This window comes from Ictidomys tridecemlineatus, chromosome 3 (assembly GCF_052094955.1).
Source record: "Ictidomys tridecemlineatus isolate mIctTri1 chromosome 3, mIctTri1.hap1, whole genome shotgun sequence".
NCBI lineage: Eukaryota > Metazoa > Chordata > Mammalia > Rodentia > Sciuridae > Ictidomys > Ictidomys tridecemlineatus.
Genome location: NC_135479.1, coordinates 36900456 through 36925018, shown reverse-complemented (window position 1 = coordinate 36925018; position 24563 = coordinate 36900456). Strand labels below are relative to the sequence as shown.

The 24563-nt window shown below is 48.1% G+C and overlaps 1 protein-coding gene across 2 annotated transcripts; it reads right to left on the bottom strand.

Moving 5' to 3' along the window:
• Positions 1-408: 408 nt before the first annotated feature.
• Positions 409-23602, bottom strand: Mmp28 (matrix metallopeptidase 28). 2 transcript variants are annotated; one of them, XM_078042433.1, is made up of 8 exons: positions 23247-23602; positions 11872-11951; positions 11525-11712; positions 6408-6632; positions 4215-4460; positions 2751-2900; positions 2272-2439; positions 409-1395 (listed from the first exon to the last, which is right to left on the bottom strand). In XM_078042433.1, exons 1-8 carry the CDS (start codon positions 23355-23357, stop codon positions 1001-1003), a joined length of 1563 nt encoding a protein of 520 aa, XP_077898559.1. In that variant the 5' UTR covers positions 23358-23602; the 3' UTR covers positions 409-1000. The 2 variants fall into 2 exon arrangements, with proteins under 2 accessions (XP_077898559.1, XP_005321547.3); XM_005321490.5 differs by lacking the exon at positions 2751-2900.
• Between the last annotated feature and the right edge of the window lie 961 nt (positions 23603-24563).

Sequence of the window (24563 nt, the reverse complement as noted above, 5' to 3'; positions counted from 1 at the left end):
CAGCTATTCTTGGCCAGACAGCAGGAGCTCTGGGAATGCTGTGTGTGTGGCCTGGAGAATGGGGCCATTGTGAGCACTAAACCTCCCCCAACCTGCAGAACCCTTTTGGAGGCTGCATCCTGAGCGCCAGCAGCAGTGCAGCAACCCCACCCCACCCCCACTGTAAGCCCTCTGACTTCTCCCTGCTGCAAGGGTTCTCTATCTCAGGGGTGTTTGTGGGGGGGGGGATGAGTACATTTTGCTTTTTGAGGAGAGGCAGAAGCCCCCAATCACATGTAGCTGGCTGGCCCAGGCTTGGATAGAAGAGCATTATACTACAAGTTTGATATACACAGTAGAGACTGCTATAGTCCATCTTTCTTACACATCTGCCGTCACTGGAAAGGATGGAAGAACTGGTTCAAGGAATGCTGCTTCCCACCTGCAGGCCCACCAGCTGGGGATGACACTGTTTATTCCTGCCCCAGACAAAAGCCTTGGAAACCCATAACAAATCTCCCTCTTGTTCTACATCCTGAACCCCCAATGGACCCCTGAGGTTAGAGACCCTGTGCCTTCACCCCATCGGAACTTACTGGGGTGAGATCTGAATAAATAAGACACACTACAAGAACTGAGCCAGGAGACCCTAAGAAGAAGGGGTCTAGCTTTGCATCCCTCCTGGTCAGATTCCAGTGCTGTCTCCTCACAGACAGAACAGAACCATTAGCAGAAGAATCAAAATCTCTGAGGCTTGGGAATGAAAGAGGTCCTCGGTGGGAAGAATTGTGGGATCTGGGACCCTTTTTTTCCTTCCCCTTGGATTGATCGCACCCCCACCTCCATGTAGTGGGAATAGCAGTGTTCTCCAAGGAACAAAAGCACACAAACTTCCTGATGAAGATTTTGCGGCTCAGTCTTCTGCAGGGAGGCGGGGGCTTCCAGGTCAGGTTCTGCCCCTGCATCTGGGATGTGAATGGACCCTCAAGGCACCGAGGGTTCATTAGGTGATGAGTTGCCTTCAGAACAGGGTGCCTCCCGAGTTGGCATGCCAACAGCCCATCCAGGGCAACTCAGTGGCCCAGCGGCCTGAAGCAGTCACTCGAAGTTTGGTTTGGTCCAGGTGCCAGTAGCGGTCATCTCTGAAGAAGATGATAGAGCCATCTTTCCTTGGCAAGGCACCGCTGACCTCCTCAGGGACACCCTTCCAGTCCTGCAGACTGCGGGGGTAGTAGGGTTCCACTTGCAGTCCACCTTGGGCCAGCACATAGTAGCGGGCACCCTTGAAGAGGATGATGCGGTGCAGAGGAGGGAAGAAGAGGGCTGCATCGGGATGGCGGGGCAGGCCCCCTGCCCGGCACAGCAGTGAGAAACCCCACACTGACTTGGAGCCCCGGAACCTCCAGCATCGACTTCCTGTCGGGCATTGAGAAAGACAGGGTGAGCTGGAGCCCATTGGTCCCACCCATTGGTCTTCACTCCTTTGCTGTCTCCCTTCTTCCACTCAAGTTGAAGCCCAAGGTTGTTGGTTAATGGGGGCTACCAAAATGGATCATGCTACAAGTTAGTTATATACTGTAGGGGAGGGACTGCTATAATTTAGGCTTCCAGCAGGTGTCAGCAGAGAGCCAACAGCCCAGAATGAACCTATCAATTTGCTCTTGCAGGGAGAGCAGGCTGGAGCCTGGAGAGGGGGCACGGTCCCTTCCCTGGGGGAGGAATGGAACATGGGGAAGTCTTGGAACTTTCTTCACATCTACTAATTCTAAAAGGCAAGGGTTTTTTTGTTGTTGTTTTTCATGGCCACATTCCTGACACTTCCAGTGTTTTGACACATAGAAGGGCCTCCACATTGGTTTAATGAATGAAGGAAGGAATGAATACTATCTACTAAAGAATTATGACATATCTAGCAATATACTGCACACTCCTGACCATTATTTTTATCCTCTTTCCCCCCCAAAATGTCTTATTTTCCCTATTGAAGGAATGCAAGCTCTAACAATTAAGTGACAACCCCAATATCACACAGGATTCCTTAGAAGACACCATTCTTTCTGGAATGGCAGAGCTCAATAGCAGTCCTCTGCTTCCCTTTAGACTCTTCTCTGAAATGCTCCCCAGGACAACTTTGACACCTGCTGCTCTCCACTTCATCACTGAAAGGAATTTCCTGGTAGCATATTCCTGGGGTCACTGGTTCATTGTGGGGTAGACTTTACCAGAGACTCATTGGATGAGTCTCCTCCCCTCTCTAAGCCTCTATTTTCTCAGTTGCCTCAAGGTTGATACCTTTGAAGAAGTAGAAGTCTCCATCCTCCAATGACACTGCAGCAGCCTCAATGTTGGGAGGCAGCCCGGCCCACCTGTCCTGTAGTGGGCGGGGCTCTGAGACATTGCCATCAGGTGTCACCTCCCAGAAGTAGCTCCCTTTAAAGATGTACACTTGTTGGTCCCCATCTGCTTGGATACAAGAGAACCTTGAGGAATGACCATTGACCTCTGCCATGTTTCAGGGAAGGTATTATGAAGAACCCAGCTTCCCAAATCAACAAGCAAAGGGTGTGATGTGCGCAAGGGACAGTTGGAGGAGATGTGGACAGGAGGAAGCAGTACTTGGCTTTCTGTGAGCTTGCTACTGTGCAGAATGCTTGTAGCTTGGGATTTATGGCTTCTGTAATCCATCCCTGCACCTTGTACTCCAGTTCTGGGGACCCTTGGAGATATGAAAAAGGAAAGAAGGAAGCCAGGCACGGGTGGGGCCATCTTACCTGCAGTGATAGCATCGAAGGAAGAGTGGCAGTATTTAGGACCCTGGGTTTCAGGGTGCCTGCCTTGGGAGTTATGGGGATCCCAGGCCTCAAAGTCAGTGAACAACTTTCCTGGGAGCTGGATGGCCCTTGAGCCCCCTAGAGGCTTCCCTTTAGGAGTAAAGAGAGAAGAGGGAGAGAACAGACTGGTGGGGGTATGTTGAGTACTCAACCCTTCCCTTTGATTCCTTTCATGATTGTCTTACATGAGGGGCAAGGAGGAGGGTGGGAGTGGAGATAAGAGTTGCCCTGGTTGTTGGTGTTAGCCATAATAACACTAAACCCAGGAGTCTTGTCTCTTACCCAACAGCCTGAGATACAATTGGAACAGAAAACAAAGCTAGGGTTTGGAACTAAGAAGGGCAGGGAATCATCTTCTCCAAATCTTGGGCAACACAGGTGGCATGATGGCATGGTTCAGGACCCCCGGGGCTGTGATAATTTACAACAATGATAATAATTACCTCCTAGCCTTCACTTATCGGAGGAGTGAGGCAGAAATTTGGCATCGGCTCCTGAATCCTGGTCTTCAATTTCCTAGCTTTGCCACCTTGGGCTTTATTTATCCTCTCTGAACCCCATTATCCTTATCTGTGGTCCAAAAGACATTTAATTGGTGGCATGTTTTAAGTGTAAGTGCCTGGCCTGTGGTAAACACTAGTGAAATACCAGCCGTCGTTGTTACATTTTGTAGATTTTCCAGGCTACAAAGCATGCTCAGATCACAGGAGCACAACATCCAGGTAGGTTAAGCAGGACCTCTATTATTCTCCCTTTTTAAAAAATTATTTTTACAAAAGGGAAAAATGAGGGCTCTTAGAGGGGAAATGTTTTGCCTAAGAGCAACTGCTAATCAGGAATGGCAAGTGACTTGAACCCAGGCCTCCTGGCCGTGCCCCTGGCACTCTGAAGCAGTTCCCAAGACAGTAGCACTGGCTGATTGATTTGGCCTGGTCTGCTCTAGGGGAGGGACCTTGTCTGAGCCCACTACCAGGTCGAGGCTGATACTGGGAGTACCTGGGCATCAGCAACGTGCCGAGGGTTCTGGAATGGGAGAGAGGTAAACTTAATTGGATCTGAGTGATGGACAAGGATGTGATGGGAGAGGGGCTGCCAAAGCTGGGGTTTGGGCAGGAATTCAGAAATTGGAATGCAAGGAAGGCAGCAGGGGAGAATCGCACCCAGGAATTGATTGGAGACTTATGGAGAGGTGGAAGCAGAAGACTGAAGTTTTTCGGGTTTGAGGGGAGCCTGGAGCTTCGGGATTGGGAGGTCAGGTGAGGGGAGACCAGATTCCTGCGCTTAGGGTGTAGGACCCTGTTTGAAGAGCCAGGGTCTAAGGACTGGGGGCTTGCGCGGGCGCGGGGGGGGGGGGGGGGACAGAGACACAACAGGGTGGCCCAGAAGCAGGGCTGGGAGGCTCACCATACAGGGTTTGCACCGCCAGCACGTCGTCCCAGCTGAGCAGCGCGTCGCGGCCCAGCCTCTTGTAGTAGGGCGCCATGAGCGCGCGTGGCGCCGGCGAGTGGGTGAGGCCGAGCGTGTGGCCGATCTCGTGCGCCAACACCACGAAAAGGTTGCGCCCGCGGCGGCGGCTCAGAGACCAGCGCTCATCCAGGTCGAAGTGCGCTTCACCGCGTCGGGGCAGGAAGGCGTGCGCCAGGGCGCCCCCTGCGGGCGGCGCAGAGGGTCAGGGGGAGCAGCGGCCCGCGACTCTCTGCCCCACCTATCCGCGCTAAACGCAAATGCCCCTGTGTGTTGTGGCTGTTTTCTGCTGCATAATTTCCCTCCTGGTTAAGTCTTAAGCAGCTGGAGTGTGGAGGGGTGAACAGATGACTAAATTATGGGGTGTGAACTTCTAAGAGGTCCTATGGTGTAGATTCAGCTTGGGGTTAAACTGCATAGGTTCCAATCCTAGTTTTACCACTGCGTGACCTTGAACAGGCAACTTTAACTTCCCCCTGTCTTAGCTTCCTGGTCTGAAAATGGAAATGGTGACAATAAGCTTCTTTCCCAAAAGCGTGGTGAAAAATATGTGCAAGTTAGAACAGTCCCTAAAACATACATGCTATATAAGAATTATTTCAAAAAGAATCTAGGAATAAGGATTGTGGTTACCCTGAGAAGGGAACATGCTAGGTCCTTCCATTCTGTTTCTTGATTGGGATACTGGGTGTATGAAAGTTCATCAATCTGTAAACTTATGATATGGAGCACTTGTATGTGTATGTATATTTTCTAAGTTTAGGTATTCTTGCTTTCTTGCCCTCCCAGGGTTCTTTAGGTAGCTTCTCTCTCTCTCTACTTGTCATAGGAGTGAGCAGAGGGAGTTGGGCTGGATCAGGGATTTTAGTGGAGCCCACACACAGCCTAGATCCAGGGCCCCACTCCTCACAGTTCACTTTCTGCAGAAGCAGTTTATGACACAGGGGTCAGAACATTGCTCTTTGATAATGTTGGCCTAGAAGCTTGTTGAAAGTCCTTTGGCTTTGCCTTCTGGGAGCTCAGGCCAGGTGGGATTGACAAGTATGGAAGGCTGGCAATAAAAGGAGGGCCTTGTGGGGGTGAAGAGTCAGCCAAGGTAGGAGCAATCTGAATATGCCTAGAGCCATTTCTTGTAGGCTACATGCCATGCAGCTCTCACTGGGAGATGGAGATACAGGTCTCAGAAAGGAGAAAACCAAACTCAAAAAGACAAAGCATCTGTCCCAAGTCAGAGAGCTGCTTGGGGAGTGCAACGTCCTGATGCCCCAGCATAGAACCATCTTAGGTACTGGAACTCTGCCTGGGTATGAAAGTAAACATGTCATATAGATATCACGAATGACATGCGTTACATGTAAGCATGTGTGCATGCTATATGTAGATTCTGGAAAAGCCTGGATTTCTTCCGGTATTAACTGGCCTCCCAGCAGCAGGAGCTAGCAGTGCTCCTTGATACAGGTAGGCTTGATGGAGAACAGAAAAGTGCAAGAGAGGTGACAGCCCAAATTCCCAGGCCATACAGGGCTTAAGTCCCCACCCCAAAGGAATTTCCTCACTAGGAAAGAGGAGACCCACAAACAGCCCATAATCAGGTTCTGACAGCCAGTGTTGGCAGAATGGAAGGAGTACCTTTTACACTGCAGCCAGAAGCCACAGGGGTGGGGACAGAGGAAACCCGCTGTGGCTGCAGGATAACACTTCCTAGCTATCAGGGAATAGAATGTCACTTGCATTGTAGCAGCCACTGTGGCAGTGAGTTGGGGGGCAGAGGGTAGGAGCAGGGTAAAGTGGTGACCTCTGGTTGTTTATTAAGGGTCTGATCTAGAGAACAAGAGAGGCCCAGTCCTGATGGATGATGGGGCCTCAGAAGATTCTCCTGGAATAAATAATACTCTTTAGAATTTGCAAAGCATTTTCCAAGCAGAACCTTATCTGGCTTCCCTACAGACATGTGAGGTGTACTAGGGCAGGGACCACTGTTTCCATTTTATAGATGTGGAATCTGAGGGCACTTTGGAGTGGGGTGTGGCTTGGCCATGGCCAAGAGGAGAAGGGATGCTCCATTGTCACCCACAGACTGCTTCTTGGTTAGGTTCCCATTCTGCCATACGGAGAGAGGTTTTGTGTCAGCACCTGGGCCGTCAAAAGCGTTGTTCAGCCCATCGTTGTGGTCCCCTTGGAAGAAGGTGAGGCGGATGTCAGCAGGGCCGGTAGCCGGGGCCTCCCAGAACTCCAGGGCTGAGACGTTGCTCCACAACTGGAAGGCGGCACGCACAGCCCCCCGAACTACTGGCTCCGGCAGGCTCCCAGGCCAGTTCACCAGGCGGTAAGAGAGGTGCTGCTTGTACCATTTGTTGCCTGTCAGTCAGAAAGGACATGTCAGTCACACCTGCTGCTGGGTCTGAGCGAGGGTCTGTCCCCATGGACCCAGTATAATGGGGAAGGGCAGGCCCTGCCCAGGGAGCCTCTGATCTGAGGTCCCCATCAGATCACTTATACCCCCCCCCCATTTGACTGGAAGACACTGCCTCTGCGGAGGGGACTGCTCAGACTGAGGAGACTTGCCCTGGAGAGTCCCCAGTCTAGTGGGGGAGGTCCCAGTATGATGGAGGATATGTAGCCTCGACCTAGGAAAAGCCTAGAAGTCTGTCTGAACCCCTGGTCTGTGGTCTTATTCTTTCCCACAGCCTGGACTGAGTCTGAAAAAGCTCTGTGTCTCTTGCTAGCAACAAATCTTCAGCCTTTGCCTCCAGTGTCAGGACAGAGAAGCCCAAAGGTCACAGCTGTGACTGCCCCATCCGCTCTCTTCACCCCTCACAGCCTCCTGCCACCTCCCATAGGCTCCACCCTGCTCTTTCAGGGCCCGGGGCCTGGAGCTGGCCAACAACCATTAAGACCCATTTATCTGAGGTCCTTCCCTGACCCCTTGCCCTCCTCCTCACTTCCGCAGGGACTCTGGAGAGCTCTGAGGTGAAAACAAATAAGAATGAAGGGTGTGTTTTGTCACAGACCCAGGGAAAGTTTTCCCTCTCTGCTTAGTGAAGAGTTTCTCTCCCTTTGCCCCAAACCTCAGTTCCTCCACAAGGGCTAAGACTCTGGCCTCTGCCCCAGGTCAGCTGGGTCTCTCTGCAGTTCACTGGGCACCCAGGAACAGGGTGACTAGAAGGACCAGCTCCTGAGTTTCTCATGGACAGTTTCTGAACCCTGCAAACTCAGTAAAAACTCAGGTGCTAAGACTGCAACCCCATACAGAAGACTTGCAGGTTGAAGGCAGGCCCAGAGAGGGGCAACTGAGACTGGGGAGAAAGGGTCTGCTGAAAGTCACAGAATGAGTGAGTAGCTGAGCTGGGCCCTGACCCCTAATCTAGTGCTCCTTCCAATTATACCACACGGAGAAGCAGGGCCATTTGCTAAGACTCCTGCCTTGTAAATCTGCCTGAACATCAGTCCTTTGGGTCAAAGCAGCAGCCCTGCATGGGCTGAAATTCTCCAGATGGAAGGAGAGAGGCTGGGCTCCCTTGCCCTCCCTACCCATGGGAGAGGGGGAGGGGCATGTCCCTTCTCCCACCCCTGAGCTGAGCTCCATTCAAGGCAATGCTGCCTCCCTGGACTTGTTTGGTCTGGCATCCATCCAATCTCTGCCTCCCAGCCAGTGAGCAACCCTCCGAGAAGGAAGAGAGAATGATTCTAAGGAAGGGACCGAGACAGGGAAAGGGGGGGGGGGGCGCTGGGGTCCAGAGGCACCACCAAGAGTTCATTATGTACCAGGAACACTCTGTTAGACTGTAAGTCTTCCCTGGACACAGACCATCCAGAGCTGGGCTCTTTCACATCCTGCTGGGGGTGACTGACTCCCAGACTCCCCCCATGAACTTTCAATCCTTTAGCAATATGTGAGGTGGCTTCTCCTGCCTTTGTTTTGTTTTTGTTTGTTTGTGTTGATGATTGAGCCCAGGGGCACTTTACCACTGAGCTATATCCCAGCCCTTTTTATTTTTTACTTTGAGACAGAGTCTTGCTAAGTTGCTGAGTCTAGCCTCAAACTTATCATCCTCCTGCCTCAGACTCCTGAGTTGCTGGGATTATAGGCAGGTACCTGGCTTTTCCTGTCTGTTTGCAGTTAGAGAGAGGCCTCCTCTCTATGGGTAAGAGCAGGGGTAGGTAATTCTCTGACTTTAGGTAGCCAATGAAGATGACAGATCTCAGGATAAAACTCTGCAAAAATATGTATATATTTGTGTTTGTTGGGGGACAGGCGTACAGAGGAAGAACACAACCAGGGATTCCAAGAAAATGACTGCTTCCTTGGGAATGGAGACAAGCTATGGATGGGTGGCTGGTGAGCCCTCCAGGAAGAAAGGAACTGGTCCAAGGCAGTGGACTGAACCCTCTGCCCTATCCTTTTCAAGGTCAATTCTCATGGAGAAGGCTGGTCACTTCAGGCCCCATCCTAAGTTCTTAGTTGGACAGAGCTGGTTTTCACAATGACCCCCCAGGCTTTTGTAATAGTACCTGGCATTGTATCCCCCAAGACCTTGCATCAGAGTCCCATAGGGGGCCTGGCCTGGGGTTGTAGCTCAGTGGTACAGCACTTGCCTAGCATTTGTGAGGAACTGGGTTCAATCCTCAGCACCACATTAAAAAAAAAATAAATCAATTAAAGATATTGTGTCCATCTACAACTAAAAAAAAAAAAAAAAAAGTCCCAAAGAGAAGAGGAAAGGGGTTGGGGGAGAGCTAGCCACTGTCTGAGAAGGAACTTGGAGTCCTAGAACATGCAATGGGAGCCTAATAATTCCACCTGTGAACCTACATAAATTGTGGAATTTCTCCATGCCTCAGTTTCTCCTTCTACAAAGTGGGGTCTATAGACTTAACACACGTAAGATACGAGGCTTAAATAGGAAAGCAATGTGGAGCTGACCGGTAGGTGGTAGGTGCTCAGTAAATACCTGTGCCTTTTCCTGCCTTTACCACCCCAGATATACCTCACAGATCTCCTGCCCCCACTAGCTCTGTAAAGGAACAGGGGGATTAAAAGTTAAACCTGCAGGCACAGAGAGGAGCAGGGCTGGAGTTGTGGCTCAGTGGTAGAGTGCTTGCCTTGCATGTGTGAAGCCCTGGGTTTGATCCCCAGCACCATGTAAAAATAAATAAATTAAATAAAGGTATTGTGTCCATTTACAACTAAAAAAAAAAGAAATTTAAATGCAGGATATGGGGGGTGAGGAGGGCTGGGATTGTAGCTCAGCGGCAGAGCGCTCGCGTAGCATGTGCAAGGTCCTGGGTTTGATCCTCAGCACCACATAAAAATAAATAAATAAAATAAAGATATTATGTCCAACTAAAAAATAAATAATAAAAAATGCAGGGTATCCAGTTAAGTTTGAATTTCAAAATATAAATAAAATTTAAATAAAATAATTTGTATTCACCTGAAATTCAGATTTAGCTGGACATTCTATATTTTAACTGACCAAGTGCTACTATCTTCTGTCCAAAATAGATACTCCAAATTGACTAGTGACAAAGGCACTCCATTAGATCCTTCCTTGGGGCAGGAGAAGGAAAGTTACAGCCAGATGGAAGCATCCGCAAAGCTTAGACCCCCAGTGCAGCTGCTGAGACTGTTTCTGGGGCTACCCCACTTTCCACTGTGCTCTTACAACAAGCCCTGATTACGCTTGGTAATCAGGGACTGGCTCTTCTTTGGAGCCTTTCATCGAAGAGTAGGGAGAAGGAGGGACGGAACCCTGGTCACAAGACATGAACCCAGGGCTTCGGCTTCTGGGATGGGTTCTGTCTGTTCTATTGGTCTCCTGAGCTCAGGCCTCTCCTTTCCCACTTCACTCTTCCCCTCTGCTGCTCAGAAACACGGATGAAGAACATGTTGAGTCAAAGACATTTTGACCCCCAGGGTCCAGACCTCATCGCTGACTCCTAGCTTTACCAAGAATGAGGCCATTCTGCCCAGGGCACCCCAAGTGGCCTGCCATGTGAATGCAGCAGAATGTGAAAACGGCTGGGAACAGCTGCCCTCCAACTACCCACAATTTCCTTATGGATTAGCTGAACCATGAAAGCACACTCCATGCCTTCAATCCCATTCGTAGGAATATTATCGGTAAAAGTAGTTCACACGACTCCAAGTGGCAATGGCCCCAAATTGCTCACAGTAAAATTAACTCTACATGAAGACATGATGGGAAAACCTCATCTTGTTCCCAATCATGAAAAAGCAAAAAATGACCAGAGAAAAATTGACTTAGTAAAAGCCATCATGATAGTAAAAAGACACCTAGCTTGTTGTTTGCGAAAAACTGGCTTGGGATATAGCTCAGTGGTAGAGCTTGAGGTCCTGGGTTTGATCCCCAGTATTGCAAAAAACAAACAAAAAGGAGGAGGAGGAGGAAGAGAATAAGAAAAGACAAAGCTACCAAAAGGGATGGGGGAGAAGAAGAAAGTATATTATTATATAAACTGTGCTGTGAGAGCTGGAGATATAGCTCAGTTGGTTGAGTGTTTGCCTTGCATACACAAGGCCCTGGATTCAATCCCCAGCACCACAATAAATAAGCAAATAAATAAATGTGCTGTGAGAAAAGCTCAGAACAGCAGATCCTCAGAGACAAAGTAGATTAGTGGTTCCCACGGGGACTGGGGAAGGAGACAATGGGGAGTAACCACTAATGGGCACAGAGTTTCTATTTAGGGTAATGAAAATGTTATGAAATTAGGAATTCAATTGTGGTAGTGGTTGCACAATTCTGCAAATATATTAAAAATCACCGAATGGAACCCATTAAATGGGTAAATTGCATACTACGTGAATTCCATCTCAATAAAGCTGTTAAGATGTGTTCTGTCTGAACACAACAAAGATGGATCACATCTTTGTTGAATAGCTGTTATGAAAAAGAATTGATTCTGATGAATTTAATATAAATGAAAAGTGTTGGCCGTGGTTTAACTGCTCGGTATAGAAAATTGTTCAAGGAATTCAGTGGACTTGATGGGGTTTGATCTGGGAAATACTTGTACAATGAAAATTCATCAGTGTAGGTATAATTCTGGTTTAAATGTCCTTATTCATAATTATGGTCCTTGTGTCAAAACGTCCTATCTGCCCACCCCTCCCTGCCCTAGAGAGGACAGGTTACTAACAAAGCCCAGTCCCAGGCTGGTTTTTCCATCCATGGGCTTCAGAACATTGGGTGGTCCCAGCCCAGCTGGATTTCAACAGTGCTCACCTTGCTTTGCAAAGCGTTTTTTGCGCCTCATTTTGGCCCGGCGTCCTGCAAACAGCGCACTCATCCTCTCTGTCCAGGTTGCATGACTGTCAGTATCTGTGACCCCACAGCGGGGACGTGTCATCTGCCGAAGGGTGGCATGGTCGAGCACGCCACTGATGGGAAGTTGGGAAACCCACTGGAACTCTCTGCCAGGAGGAATTGAGATAAAGGACTACAAGGGGAGTATGGGTGGTAGGGATGAGGACTGACTTCCTGGGGTATGGATTGCCCACCCTCCAGGAGGAGGGAGAAGACAGACGCTCTGCACCCTGCATGCCCAAGTCCTTCCCATCCCTGCTTCCTACCTGATGGCATTGCTGAATTGGGTGGAAGTGGGAGCTCTGGAGACATGTTCATTGAGGTACCCATACTTCTCCAGGAATGCCTGCAGGAGAGAGGAACATCAGCATTTCCTAGCACTTTCCCTTCCCTTTATATCCGGAGGTCCCCAGCACATACAGCCTAGCCCAATGTTGCCTCTTGTCCCAAGAGCGTCTGTAAATTATAGCAAAAAGAATTCTGGGCTTAAAAGTCACAAGGCCCCAGACTCAATTTCAGGTTAACTTTGGCTTCCTCATCATCTTATGGCATTGTTAGAAATCTAGTGGGCATGCTGGACCCTTATGGGCTCTGGAGTGAAGCTGATCTGGTCTTGAATCCCAGCAAGCAAGTTACCAAGCCACAGGTTTCTCAATTGTAAAGCAAATTTAATAGTAGTATTTGCATTCTAGGGTTTTTGTGTGAGAACTAATCACAATAGTGCTTATAGAGGACTTACCATGGTGTCTGTGTGCAGAATAGCTATTACATGTGGTATATAGATAGACACCATTAATATGCATCAATTTTGCTCTGAATCAGTCAGCTTGTTTAGAAAATGCTCAGCTATTGATCAGGATTTGATCAGATACTGGCTGTGTCATGTCTGGATTTGAGAATTCTCTCTCTCATTCTGGATTCTTGCTAAATAATTATCCTCCCTGACTAAATGCAGACATATTTAAGGCCCTGTGATCATCAATGTGCTTACCTTCAACTTTATGATGGATATAAAATCTTGACTTCCTAGAGGTGCATATTTGAATTAGAAACCTGCAATGTCTTCTTTCATTCATGAGTTTGTTAATTCATGCCATGTACTAGGGGCCCTGCTGGGTATAATGGCAAAGTATATCTCTAAAGGAGCTTCTACACTAGTGGATAGAGACAGACAATAAAAACACCTGTACCAAGTAAATAAAGGAGATAAATTGGTCACAAAGGGCCCCCTGAAGAGTGAATATTTGATCCAGTTTCCTAAGAATGAGACCCAGGTGGCCACCCATTGAGGTGGGAAAGGGCGGCACAGGCAGAGAGAACAGCAAATCTAAAAGCCCTAAGGTAGGATGACATGGATCTGTCTAAGGAACAGAAGAAAACATGGTAAGTGTGAAGAAGCAGGGCGTGAGATGAAGTCAGAGAGGCGGGGCTGTTGGCCAGGATAAAGAGTGCGGTTTTATTTTAGTCTTGCTGAGGGATTAATTGTAGGCAATGCATAAAGAGAGAAATCTGGATGACTTCTGAATTTTTAACTTGGAAGGTGGTGCCATTTGCTGCCTGTGGATGCCTAAGGGAAGAAGAGATGTGGGACGATGAATGTGATAGTGTCAGAACGGTGACCCTAGAGCTCAAAGAAGCTGCCGAGTCTTTCAGCGTGTAGATGATATGAAGCCAACACCTGGATGAGAGCCTCAGAGGAACTTAGGACATCAGAGATCATTCCACAGTATGAGTCCCTTTTCCTCCCCGCTGTCCTCACATACCTGGAAGCTGCTCTCCCAGAGACAAAGCTCTTGGAGGCCAGGGGAGAGAGCGTGAGACTCATTATCCTCACCTACCCTTTGGGAGCTGAAACACCTCCCCTTCTCACTGATAAAGCCCCATAGATGTCACCTTGGGTAAAAACATAGTCACCTCACCTGCTTAATTCTTATTCAGACACGCACGATCTCTTGTTACCTGTAAAGAGATCATTTTCTGTCTTGTTCTCTGACCCTCGCCTTATTTCTTAACTCAAAATAATTCCAATCCTGGCTGTTGCCTCAAGGAAAGGACACAGCTGGGAATGAGACAAGACTCTAAGCCAGGATTGGCAAGACCCTAGGTATTTGCAGGTGCCCAGCCTCCTTTTTATGGATTCCAATTGCATCTGTCTTCAGCCAGCCCTGCTGAAGGCTACTTTCCTGAGGAACCTCTTTCCCAGGCAACAGAACACTTCACAAGTCAGTGTCATTGTTATTTCTGTTTTTAGCACTGTTGCTTTCTTCTTTCCCTTTATAAACGTATACTATTTTCAGATTCACAATGTATCCAAGGAGTTCTAGTGGTTTGAGCGGGAGAATGACTTATTGCTCAAAATAATCTGGCAGCATAGAATAGCCCCGGAACTTGCGATTGAGACTCTCTTCCCTATCCTGACTCTGCTAGGTGGCTGGGAGTGAATGACTCAACTTCCCTGAACCTTTCTTCACCCACAAGGTGGAGAGCCTCACAAGATTCACAGAAAGACTGAACAAAGCAATGCATGCTTAGCATAGCACCTGCTACCTAGCAAATGCTCAACAAATAGTCATCCAGTTGATTCAACTCAGAGGGAAAATAAACAAGAGACTTTGAAACACCACCCATCTGCAACGTGGAAACTGCTTGGAACAAGGAAGCAAACGACACCTCTGGTCTCAATCCAGGGGCTTCTGCCTGCCACTTGCCTCAATCCTTCAGGTGCCTGTTCTTTTCTTTGTCCCTTTCCTGCTCTCTTGTGAAGACAGAGGACTTTCTAAAGGAAGCCAGGGAATTAATGTCTCCTTAGAAGCAGTGTTACTGGGCGAGTGACTTGGGAGAGACGGGTCACAGGTCAACCTGGCTGGCACGCCCAGTCCTTATCAGGGAGTTGGCTCCCATTCTGGAACTCTGAAGCCTTGGACAGAGGGGGCAGGGAGGGAAATGGTCTGGCGGCTCCCATTTCCTGGCGGGCTGCCGTGCTGGGTACTTTGGCAGGCAAGGTGGGGTGGAGGCTTTTTCCAGGGGCCCCATCAGAGGGGGAGTTCTGGGCTCTGGGACCCTGCCATTGCAAGGCAGAGCTGAACTCCCAATAAACAGAATCAGCATGTGGCCAGGACACCAGCCAAGCAGAGGCACCCAGAGAATCTGATATTTTATATTTCCATAAAAGCACTGAAGTATTGTAATAGAGATTATCAGGATTTATGGACTCTTCAATTGAGTTTATACTGAGTGCGCATATATTTAAAAATTTCTAAATAACATTACAGGAAGGGGCTCCTTATCACTGTCACCACTAAGAGCACTAAAGCTCGGAGGCAGATCCATGGCCTTGCAGGAGGAGGGGGCAGGGTTAGGCTCCCTCTGCTCCTGGAGCTGTCCCCAAACTTCTTCTGTTACACTTTCTGTGCCTCAGTGTCCCCTGAAAAGGTGGGAGAAACACCCAACTCTGCATGGGAGAAAGAGCAAGGGGTGTGGGGCCGGGGCACGGGGTGGCAGTGTGGTCAGGGTCCCAGGAAGAGAGAAAGGACCCACCGGGGAGCAGAGCTCCTGTTGGTGGGAATCATTTCTTCTCCTGGCTTTTGTTTTCTGGAGACTTGTCTGGTGTGTGTTTTAGGAACTGGAGACCCATCAAAGGTCATCCCCGCCCCTCTTCATTGAGGTAGTTCCCAGGCCACTTGTCCTTACCTGGAAGGACTTGATTATCTCCTGGGGAGCCCAAGGTTTGAGCTGAATAGAGAGGAAGCTGGAGAGCTGTGCCCCAGAGGTGACTTGCCTCACCTTCAGCCCATGCCAACGCCCTTCCCACTTGCTTAAGGATGGGGCCACTTTGCTGGGGAGTTGCCTCTGAGTGTCCCTGGGAGTGGCTCTGGTGTCTGGATAAAATGAAAATGGTTCCCTTGAAACCAGCCAGGCAGGTGGGACGGTGACTCTGAGAGGTCTAGTCCTGCATGCGCCCAGACTTGTCCTGGATGGGTGCGTACAGCCCAGTCCATTCAGGGCCTGAGGGAAGGGGAAAGTCTGGTTGGTTTTGAACAGGGAGACCAACTATGAATCCTAGGCCTTAGTCAAGAACTCTGAGTCACGGGGCTGGCAGGGCCAGAGCACTGGACCCAGAGGCTTGAGTTTTATCTACTGCCAGCTGGAGTCCTGGGGCAAGTCCTGCACCTCAGGTTTGTCTTCTATGAAATGGGGGTGGGGGTGGGAGTACACGTGGACACTGTACCTTCATATATATATATAATATATGTATATATTCCTGCCCTCATATTATACATATTCCTGCTCTATTATTGTAGCCTTGCTTCTGAAACTGCCTAGCTGTGTGAACGATGACAGTTACTTAATGTCTTACAAGAGCATCATGAAAACTCAAGAAGATGCTTGGAAAAAACTTCATGACAGGGGCTGGGGATGTGGCTCAAGCGGTAGCGCGCTCGCCTGGCATGCTTGCGGCCCGGGTTCGATCCTCAGCACCACATACCAACAAAGATGTTGTGTCGGCCGAGAACTAAAAAATAAATATTAAAAATTCTCTCTCTCACTCTCTCTCCTCTCTCACTCTCTCTTTAAAGGAAAAAAAAAAACTTCATGACAGTTGTCCTATTAAAAATATTATTTATACCTCTGTGGCCACAAAACTTTATTGCTGGAAGGGACCTTCAATAGATGAGTCTATGACTCATTCCTAGACACTTCCTGTGCATTAAAGAGTTTCAGCAACAGAAATGAAACCAAGATTGTGTATATGTGTGTATGTGTGTGTGTGTGTGTGTGTGGTACTGGGGATTTAATGCAGGGGTGTTCTACCACTGAGCTACATCTCCAACTCTTTTTATTTTATTTTGAGATAGGGTCTTACTACGTTACCCAGTTTGGCCTCCAATTTCAATCTTCCTGCCTTAGCCCTCCAAGTAGGATTTATAGGTATTCACCCCTGAGCTGGCCGAAACCAAGAATTTAAAAATTGCAAAATGGCAAACTCATGAAGAAACCACGTTGCTTCACCCACAATACAGTCCATTTCAGATTGTATTTCCTGATGATTTTTTCTGTTTGTTTGTTTCTCCGTAGTGACTCTGTAGGTTTTGCATATGCTTCGGGTACATGTGTAGTATTATTAGCCAAGTCAAGATGTAAGGGATGATAACCACATTCTGCCCCGACATGTTCTGTACATGAAAACATTTTTTTGGTAATCAGGAGCACAATAGACTTTTGACAACTACAAAGATTTTCAAGGGATTATGCCCTCTTTGAGCCTCACAATCACCTTGCAAGAACATAGCCAGGGCAGGTGTTGTAATTCCCATTATATAAAGATGAGAAAATGAAATCTTGGGAATTCTGTGCCTTGTTAGAATGTCCTAGTGAGTGACAGAACCAATACTTGAATTCAGATCCTCTGACATCCAGCCCAGAGGTTTTATTTTGTTTCAGGCAAGTGACTCCAAGGCTTGACACCAAAGGAGAGGGCCCAAGCTCTCCCTGCAGGGGGCGGGCTCTAAACCAAGAGGAAAGTAAAAAGCTGGGATGTTTCTATCTGCAGGTCTCCCGCCTCCTCCTAGGGAGGTCCAGGGGCAGAGCAGAGGGAAGACACTGCTCAGGCAGAAGACTCTGAGGTTTTCAAACAGAGGTTGGGCCCCATCTCCCGCCAGCACCCCAAGCAGGTCCTACAAGCCTCAGGTGCTCAACAGGACTGAAGAGTGGTCCCCACAAAGGCCAGGGCTTCAGGCGGCTGCCTTCACTCCCCGCCCCTGGGAGCTGGGCCTTTCCTGTAGTGGGATCTGTTCAGCTCCTCTGCTCTATTTTGGGAAAAGCCTTACCCTCCCCATTTTCCTCTCTTCCTCCCTCTCTCCCTTCCTCCCTTCCTTCTTCCTGGCTTCCTCGCCCCTCCCCCTCTCTTTTCTTTCTTTTGTTGGAGATCTTACCACCCGCCTGGCCTCGTATCCTTAGGCAAGCACCATTGAGCTAAGTCCCGCCCACGGCTCCCTTTCTTTTCTCCTACTTTTCCTTGTTCCTAGTCTCATCTTTACAAACTTCTGTCTGGGTGTAACCTAGATACCTCTTACGGTAGTCTGTTCGTTTTTTTTTTTTTTTTTTTTTTTTCTTTTCTGTCCCTAAGGCAGTTGGAAAAACACTACTCGCCTCTATCTACATCCCATTTATATTCCTTATATTATGAAAAAGCCATACTATATGGACTCTAGGACCTCACTAGGCTTGTATAGCTGAATTTGGGGCACCAAAAATGCCCTCAGCCATGTCAAGTTTAGTTCAACTGACTCTCCCTGCCTGATTCCATGACCCACTCTTGTTAGACTTCTTCACTTTTAAACTGACTTAACAAATGCTTTTCTACCAACTTGTGGTCCTCTGAGACCCACTGGAATTTCTTCTTCACTTCTATTCGCCCTGTACCCATGAGTCATTATGCTGAGCTCTTGGGAATGGCTTCCACGCCCAGGCTTCTAGGTTTCTGATTCATAAAAGTTAAATGAATGGCTCTGGGGGTATGAGAAACGGACATTGCATCTGGGGGTGAATACTCTACTGTAGCTTGAACATCTCCCTAGAGAAACAAATGATCCAGCCCATTGTAGTACTGGAACACTGGGAGCAGCTGAGTGGGAGGCAGGTCTTGGAACTACTGTCTGGTTGTTCTAAAGATGGTCCAAGTAAAGTAAATGGTAGACCTATCCTTTGGGGCAGTCTGTCACTAAACTGCAGGACAGGGCCTGCTGGGAATGAGAGGGGGGCCAGAGCAATGACATCGTTCATTAACTTTCAATCTTGCAACTCAGCAGTGGAGGCTCTTCCTACTTTCTCGTACTGTGAGCAGCTCTCGCTTTCCTTAAGTGGGCGACAATGAACTTGTTCATAACACAGCTTTGTAAGTGCTGAGCCTCCTCCCCGGCAAAGCCCTCTGCGGAAAATCCTCAACTTTATGAGTTGGTGTGCACACACACACAGGGGACACATAGAGCCACACACCCACACAAGATGCAGGGACACACCCAGTGACATGGGAACATAGACACATTCAGACAGTTGTGGCCACATAGTAGGTGATGTATACACACACACACACACAAGCGCGCACACACATACTCGCTTGTGCGTGCGCACACACACACACAGAGGCAGAGGCAGAGGCAGATAAATATAGCAAAGCCAAACAACAGCGCTAGAGCTAGAGAGAATCTTAGAAGTCATTTAAGAAGTTCGCAGGGTGTGGTGGCGCACACCTATAATATCAGCAATTTGGGAGGCTGAGGCAGGAGGTTCCAAGTTCTGGCCAGAGTGGGCAACTTAGTGAGACCCTGGCTTAAAATGAAAGATAAAAAGAATTGGGGATATAGTTTAGTGGTAAAGTGACCTTGGGCTTAATCTCTAGTACCAAAAAAAAAAAAAAACCCCAAATACCTTTATTTTGCAGAGGAGGAGCTGCAGTGACGTCCAGAGAGGTAAAGGAACTAGACTATGATCACACAGCTTATTTTTTAAAATTATTTCTTCCTTTCTATGCCCTTTGGGTTCAATCTGCGCATGTATGATTTCTCTCTCTCTCTCTCTCTCTCTCTCTCTCTCTCTCTCTCTCTTAGCTTCTTTAAAGTAGAAGCTTAGATCATTGATCTCAAACCTTTCTGCTTTTCCACTAGAGGCGTTTCAATCTCTACAGTCACTCTAATCACTGATTTAGCTATATCCCAAAATGTTGATGTGGAATATGTTCTATCGTTACTTCACTTCAAATATTTTCTAATTTCCCTGTGGTTTCACTAATCAGTGGGCTACATCCCCAGACCCTTTTAATATCTTATTTAGAGACAGGGTCTCACCCAGTTGCTTAGGTCCTCACTAAGTTGCTGAGGCTGGCTTTGAACTCGTGATCCTCCTGCCTCAGCCTCCCAAGCCACTGGGATTACAGGCGTGCGCAACTGAGCCCAGTTTATTCTGGCATTCTTTTTTTATGTGTGTGGTGCTGGAGTTTGAACCTAGGGCCTTGTGCATGTGAGGCAAGCACTCTACCAACTGAGCTATATCCCCAAACCTTATTCTGCCATTCTTAAGTATAATTTTCTATCAATATCAATTAGATCAAGGTATCTGACCATGTTGCTCAAGTATTCTCCATCTTTACCAATTTTTTAAATTTCCTATTCTACTCATGATTGGGAGAGAGTGTCAAAAATTTCCAATTATCCAGGCACAAAAAAAGATCATGTTTTAAATAATTTATATGCAATATCTAGGATATGCAAATATACAGAGGCAAAAATTAGTCTGCTGCAGATCTTGTCAAGGCTTGGTTTTAAGTACATCCTTAACCTAATTTAGTCCCTTGGAGTTAATGTTGTACCAATATTAGAATACTTCACACTTGTCACTCGGCACATCCCATCTCCTACTTCACACCTGACACTTTCGATTCACAAATGTATTGATCTACAACAGTAGAGTTCCATTTTCCGCCCCCCCATCCCTGTGCTATTATCATAACTTTGACCTATGTTATAACATCCAATTTACGATTCTATTATTTTTGTTTTGAACAATTGCCTTTTAAGGAAATTACGACATGGGCAAAAGTACTTTATGTCTAGCCATTTCTGAGCTTTGTTTAAGTAGGGCTTACTCTAGATCATGGTCCTCACCCCTAAGGCATGGCACCACCGGAGTTTCAAGTGGACGCCTGGGGTGTTAAAGATTTTTCCATTTTTGGCTGAACAAACTCCAAGATTTTCCCGAAGTGCTCGACTTCTAGGGCTTTTTTTTCTGTTCTCAGTCACATAACTGTTGTTCTCTGGTAAGTCTCACACAGTCTCCAACAACATGCCACCACCGTCCTCAGGCGAGCACTTGGAGTGAGCCTCCACCCAGGGGTGTGGGAGTCCCTTCAGTGTTGTCCCCTCCTCCGGGAGGCACTGCTCCACAGATTCTAGCTACTGAACTCTGACCTATGTCACCTCACCTCAACAAGGACTCTGTGCTCTACTTGGGGTCGAGCTGCCCCCCCACCCCCATTGCAGTCAGGGAATTGTCCCAGGAGTCAAGAGCTGTGGTGACCTGAGAGTTTCCCTTCTATGATGACTGTATTTCCCTAAATGACCATAATGATCTTTCTCACTCTATCGCTCTTCTCACCCTGTGACTTTCAACACTTTTTCCTACCAGGTGTGAGGTCTCTGTTGAACCCGGGTAGGGCTTGGGACCCCTGTAGCCAATGAAGCGCCATAGAAGTGATGCTTTGCATGGTGGCACAAGCCTGTAATCTCAGTTTAGGTATTCTGGAGGCTGAGGCAGGAGGACATCAAGTTCTAGGCCAGCCTGGGCAATTCAGTGAGTCCCTGTCTCAAAATAAAATTTAAAAAGGTCTGGGGATGTAGTTTAGGGATAGAGAGACTAGTACCATCAAAGAAAAAAAAAAGTGACGCAATGTGATTTCCCAGTCTACTCTATAAGAAGGATGCAATCTATCCGCCCTGACCACCACCACCCTGAACACTCATTCTCAGGACCCAGTCACCATATTGTTAGGAAGCCCAAACTAGCCTACAGGGACAGACCGTGTGGATAGGTCCACATGGAGAAGACCTGAGCTCAGCTGACATCCAGCATCAGCTGCCAGATATGTGAGTGAACAGCCCTTAGATGATACCAGCACCAGATACCAGATACCGCAGAGCAAACACAAGCTGCCCCAACTTGCCCTATTTGTAATTTTGACCCACAGTGTCTGTGAACTTAATCAAGGATTGTTTTACTTCACTAAGTTTTGGGGGTAATTTGTAATGTAGCCATAGTAACTGTAACACCATCTCTTAGGAATTGTAGTCCTGTGCTGCCCATTTTCCAATGCTGAAAATAGTTGCCTTACATATTTTGTCCACTGTGATTGTTAGGGAGAGCTAGTCTCCAAGCCAGGACTTTAATCTGAAACTCTGTTTTCTAAAATAATGAGAAGGATAATCATAACATCCACAATCACATTGACAGCAACTTCCTTTTAGAGATTGCTTTCTGTGTGCTAGGTACTATGCTGAACATTTAAATATATGAGCTAAATGAAACCACACAATGATCCTGTGAAATAGGCATTATCACCCCCTGGTTTGCATGCAGGTCTGGAAGCCCATGCAATTAAATACACACACACACACATTCATATATATATATATATATATATATATAGTATATATACACATAAGTATGTATATGCATAGTCACCCATTACACTTTTTCAGAGTTTTTTTATGCTTTAAAAATATTTCTATGCTCACAGTTAAAAATTCCTTTCCTCCAGTTTATGCTAAATAGATTGAAAGGGACTCAATCTGCTAGATATTAAATTCCCCAAGCATACCCCAAGATGAAATCCTCCATCTGTGGTCACCACAATCATGGGCAACAGAGATACTGTCTGTTCCTCTGCCAGGGTTTGCATGGGACCCAGTTTGGGGTTGGGTGGGGTGGGACTCTTAACAAGACTTGGCTTGGTAGACAGAATCCTTCTCCTGGGGCCTCAAGGACTCTGCACTTGATGTTGTAAGAGTCTAAATTCAGAGAAGCAAAGTGATTTCTTGAATATGCAAAAGTGGAAGCACAGAACAAGAAACCAGCACTTGGAAGGGTAAGGGCTGAGGGAGTTAAAGGGACAATCTTCCTGAGGAGCAGTGACTAGAGCCGGCTGTTGGAGGGAGGAGTCATAGAGGGCCCTCCTCCTTCTGCAGGTTTCCCCAATTCAGTTTGCCCCTCATAAACAAGGGGAGTATTGTGGATAGTGAGAACCTCTAAACTGACAGTTTTAGGGCAGAATGAAGTGTTTATGGGAGAAAGAGTCTCAGGACACAGGGAAAACTTATTTTCACTTCTTAAAAGAGTAGAGACATGGGTCCTATTCTTGAGAAGAAGGACACAGAGATGCTTCTTTGGGGAAAGCAAGAAATGACACTGTTGTGTCATTACAATTACTTTTTATCTAGAAAACAGACACCTAAATCTATCCCCAGCCCTACCTCACAAATTTCCCTTGTGTGATCGACAGCGAGCAGCTAAGTCCACTGTAGGAAAGTGAAATGGGAAACCTTTGAGATTCACCTTGGCCTTCCTGTCCCCTCTCTCACGTTCAGTCCTGAAACATTGTTTAAAGCTCCCTATAAGCACTTCTCCAGAGTACCCTACTCTTAGCCATTTTACAGACGAAGAAACTGGTTCGGCGCGGTTTAAATGGCTTTCCCTAGCTAGGCAGGGCAGCCCAGTGCGGGAAGCCGGCTCCGCTCGGGAGTTTCAGCCAGTAGTAACCTCTCCATGGCACCCCATCTGGGCTTCCCCCCAGACCACCACCGTTGTGTGAATGAATGTCACGTCTGCCCAGACTAGGCAGTGAGGGTGGGAATTCCTTCTCAGCTCTTGCCTCCCTGTCCCTTCGCTGTCCCCACTCCCATCCCCGCCCATCAGTGCGGATCCGCGCGTGCCTGTGTGGTCCCAACCCCGACTTGGGGAAGAATTGTGCCCCGGCTCTTTGTGTGCAAGTGTGCAGGGGGCGGAGGACAGCGAGAACGCAATGCAGATCGTCTGCTCAGATGGGACCGCGGGATGGCCTGTCTGCAAACTTCGCCCGGCACACACCACTTACCTCTGCCTCTTTGCGGAGCTCCTGGCCTGCGCGGTCCGCGGGCTCGGCGTCCAGTCCACCCCACAGCAGTAGCGGCAGGGCGCGCAGTAGGAGGCCGACCCGAGCTACCATTTCGTCGGCGCTCCAGCTCCCCGGGGTGAGGAGAGCTGCTGAGCGCCCGGCACCCGCGGGCAGTCAGCTGTGCGCTGGTCCCCGAGATGCGCCACCCCTGCGCCGCCCTCGCGGACAGGGGCGATCCCAGGGGCTTGCAGTGCGCGCTGGGCAGTTCCTTGCTGCGCTCGTCTGGGGCCGGCCGGAGGTCGTCCAACTCCAGTAGTGCCTGCCCACGGGTCCGCCGGCCGGAGGACCGCGGGAGGGAGGAAGGGAGGGAAGAGGGGCGGGAGCTCGGCACTCCCGCCCCACCCACCCTTCGCCGCTGGAACGCGCCGAGGTCCTGGAGCCTCTTCCGCTGGCTGCACTGCCTCGCCCTGTGCCTGCCACCGCCCAGCTCACCCCTTCTCTCCCTGCCACCTTCAATTGATCCAGATCTCTGCAGGGAGGGCTGGGGAAGAATGGTCTCCTGGCAGTTGTGACTACCTAAGACTTAGATGGAGAGGGGTTCTGGCCCACCTGAAGGTAGTTGATAATTTCGGTAGACGGGGAGTGAGTCCCTGGAGTGTAGGAGAAGGAACCCTAGACTCCTAGACTGAATCAGGATTGGGTTTGAGTTTCAGATTAGATTTTTTTTTTTTGTAGACGTGTGAATCCTGCACCAACCACCTGCTGGATGTGTGGTCTTAGGCCAGTCACTCACCCGCTTTTCTTATCAGTATATAAGAATAATAAGAATACAGATATCTCATGATTGTGGGGAGGAATTCATGATCTAATAAACCCTGTTAATAACCGCAGGCGGTGCCTGGCATCATGCAACACACACTTAATAAATGCAATCGTGTGATCTTTTGGCAAAGGATTTAAGTACTTCAAGTGCCAGGTTACTTATCAATAAAATAAGAGCAGAAAATATTCAATTCCTAGAACTGCATGAAGATGAAAAGAGAAAACGAGTATAAAGTTCCTTATATATCCCTTGCAGTCATTATAAGAATGGAATGAAAAAAGTTTCCACGAAAGCCTTCCTTAAATTCTTACAGAGCCAAAGTAAACTTTTCATCATCTACCTTCTCAATTGAGAGCAGATTCTCTTTTATCTTCAGTTCACTCTTCTGTAAAATGCAAATAAAACAATGATATTGACCTCTGGGGGGTCCTTGTGGGATCAGATGAGTTGGTGTATGTAAAAATAATCTGGAATCTATAAAGTGCCAAACCAAA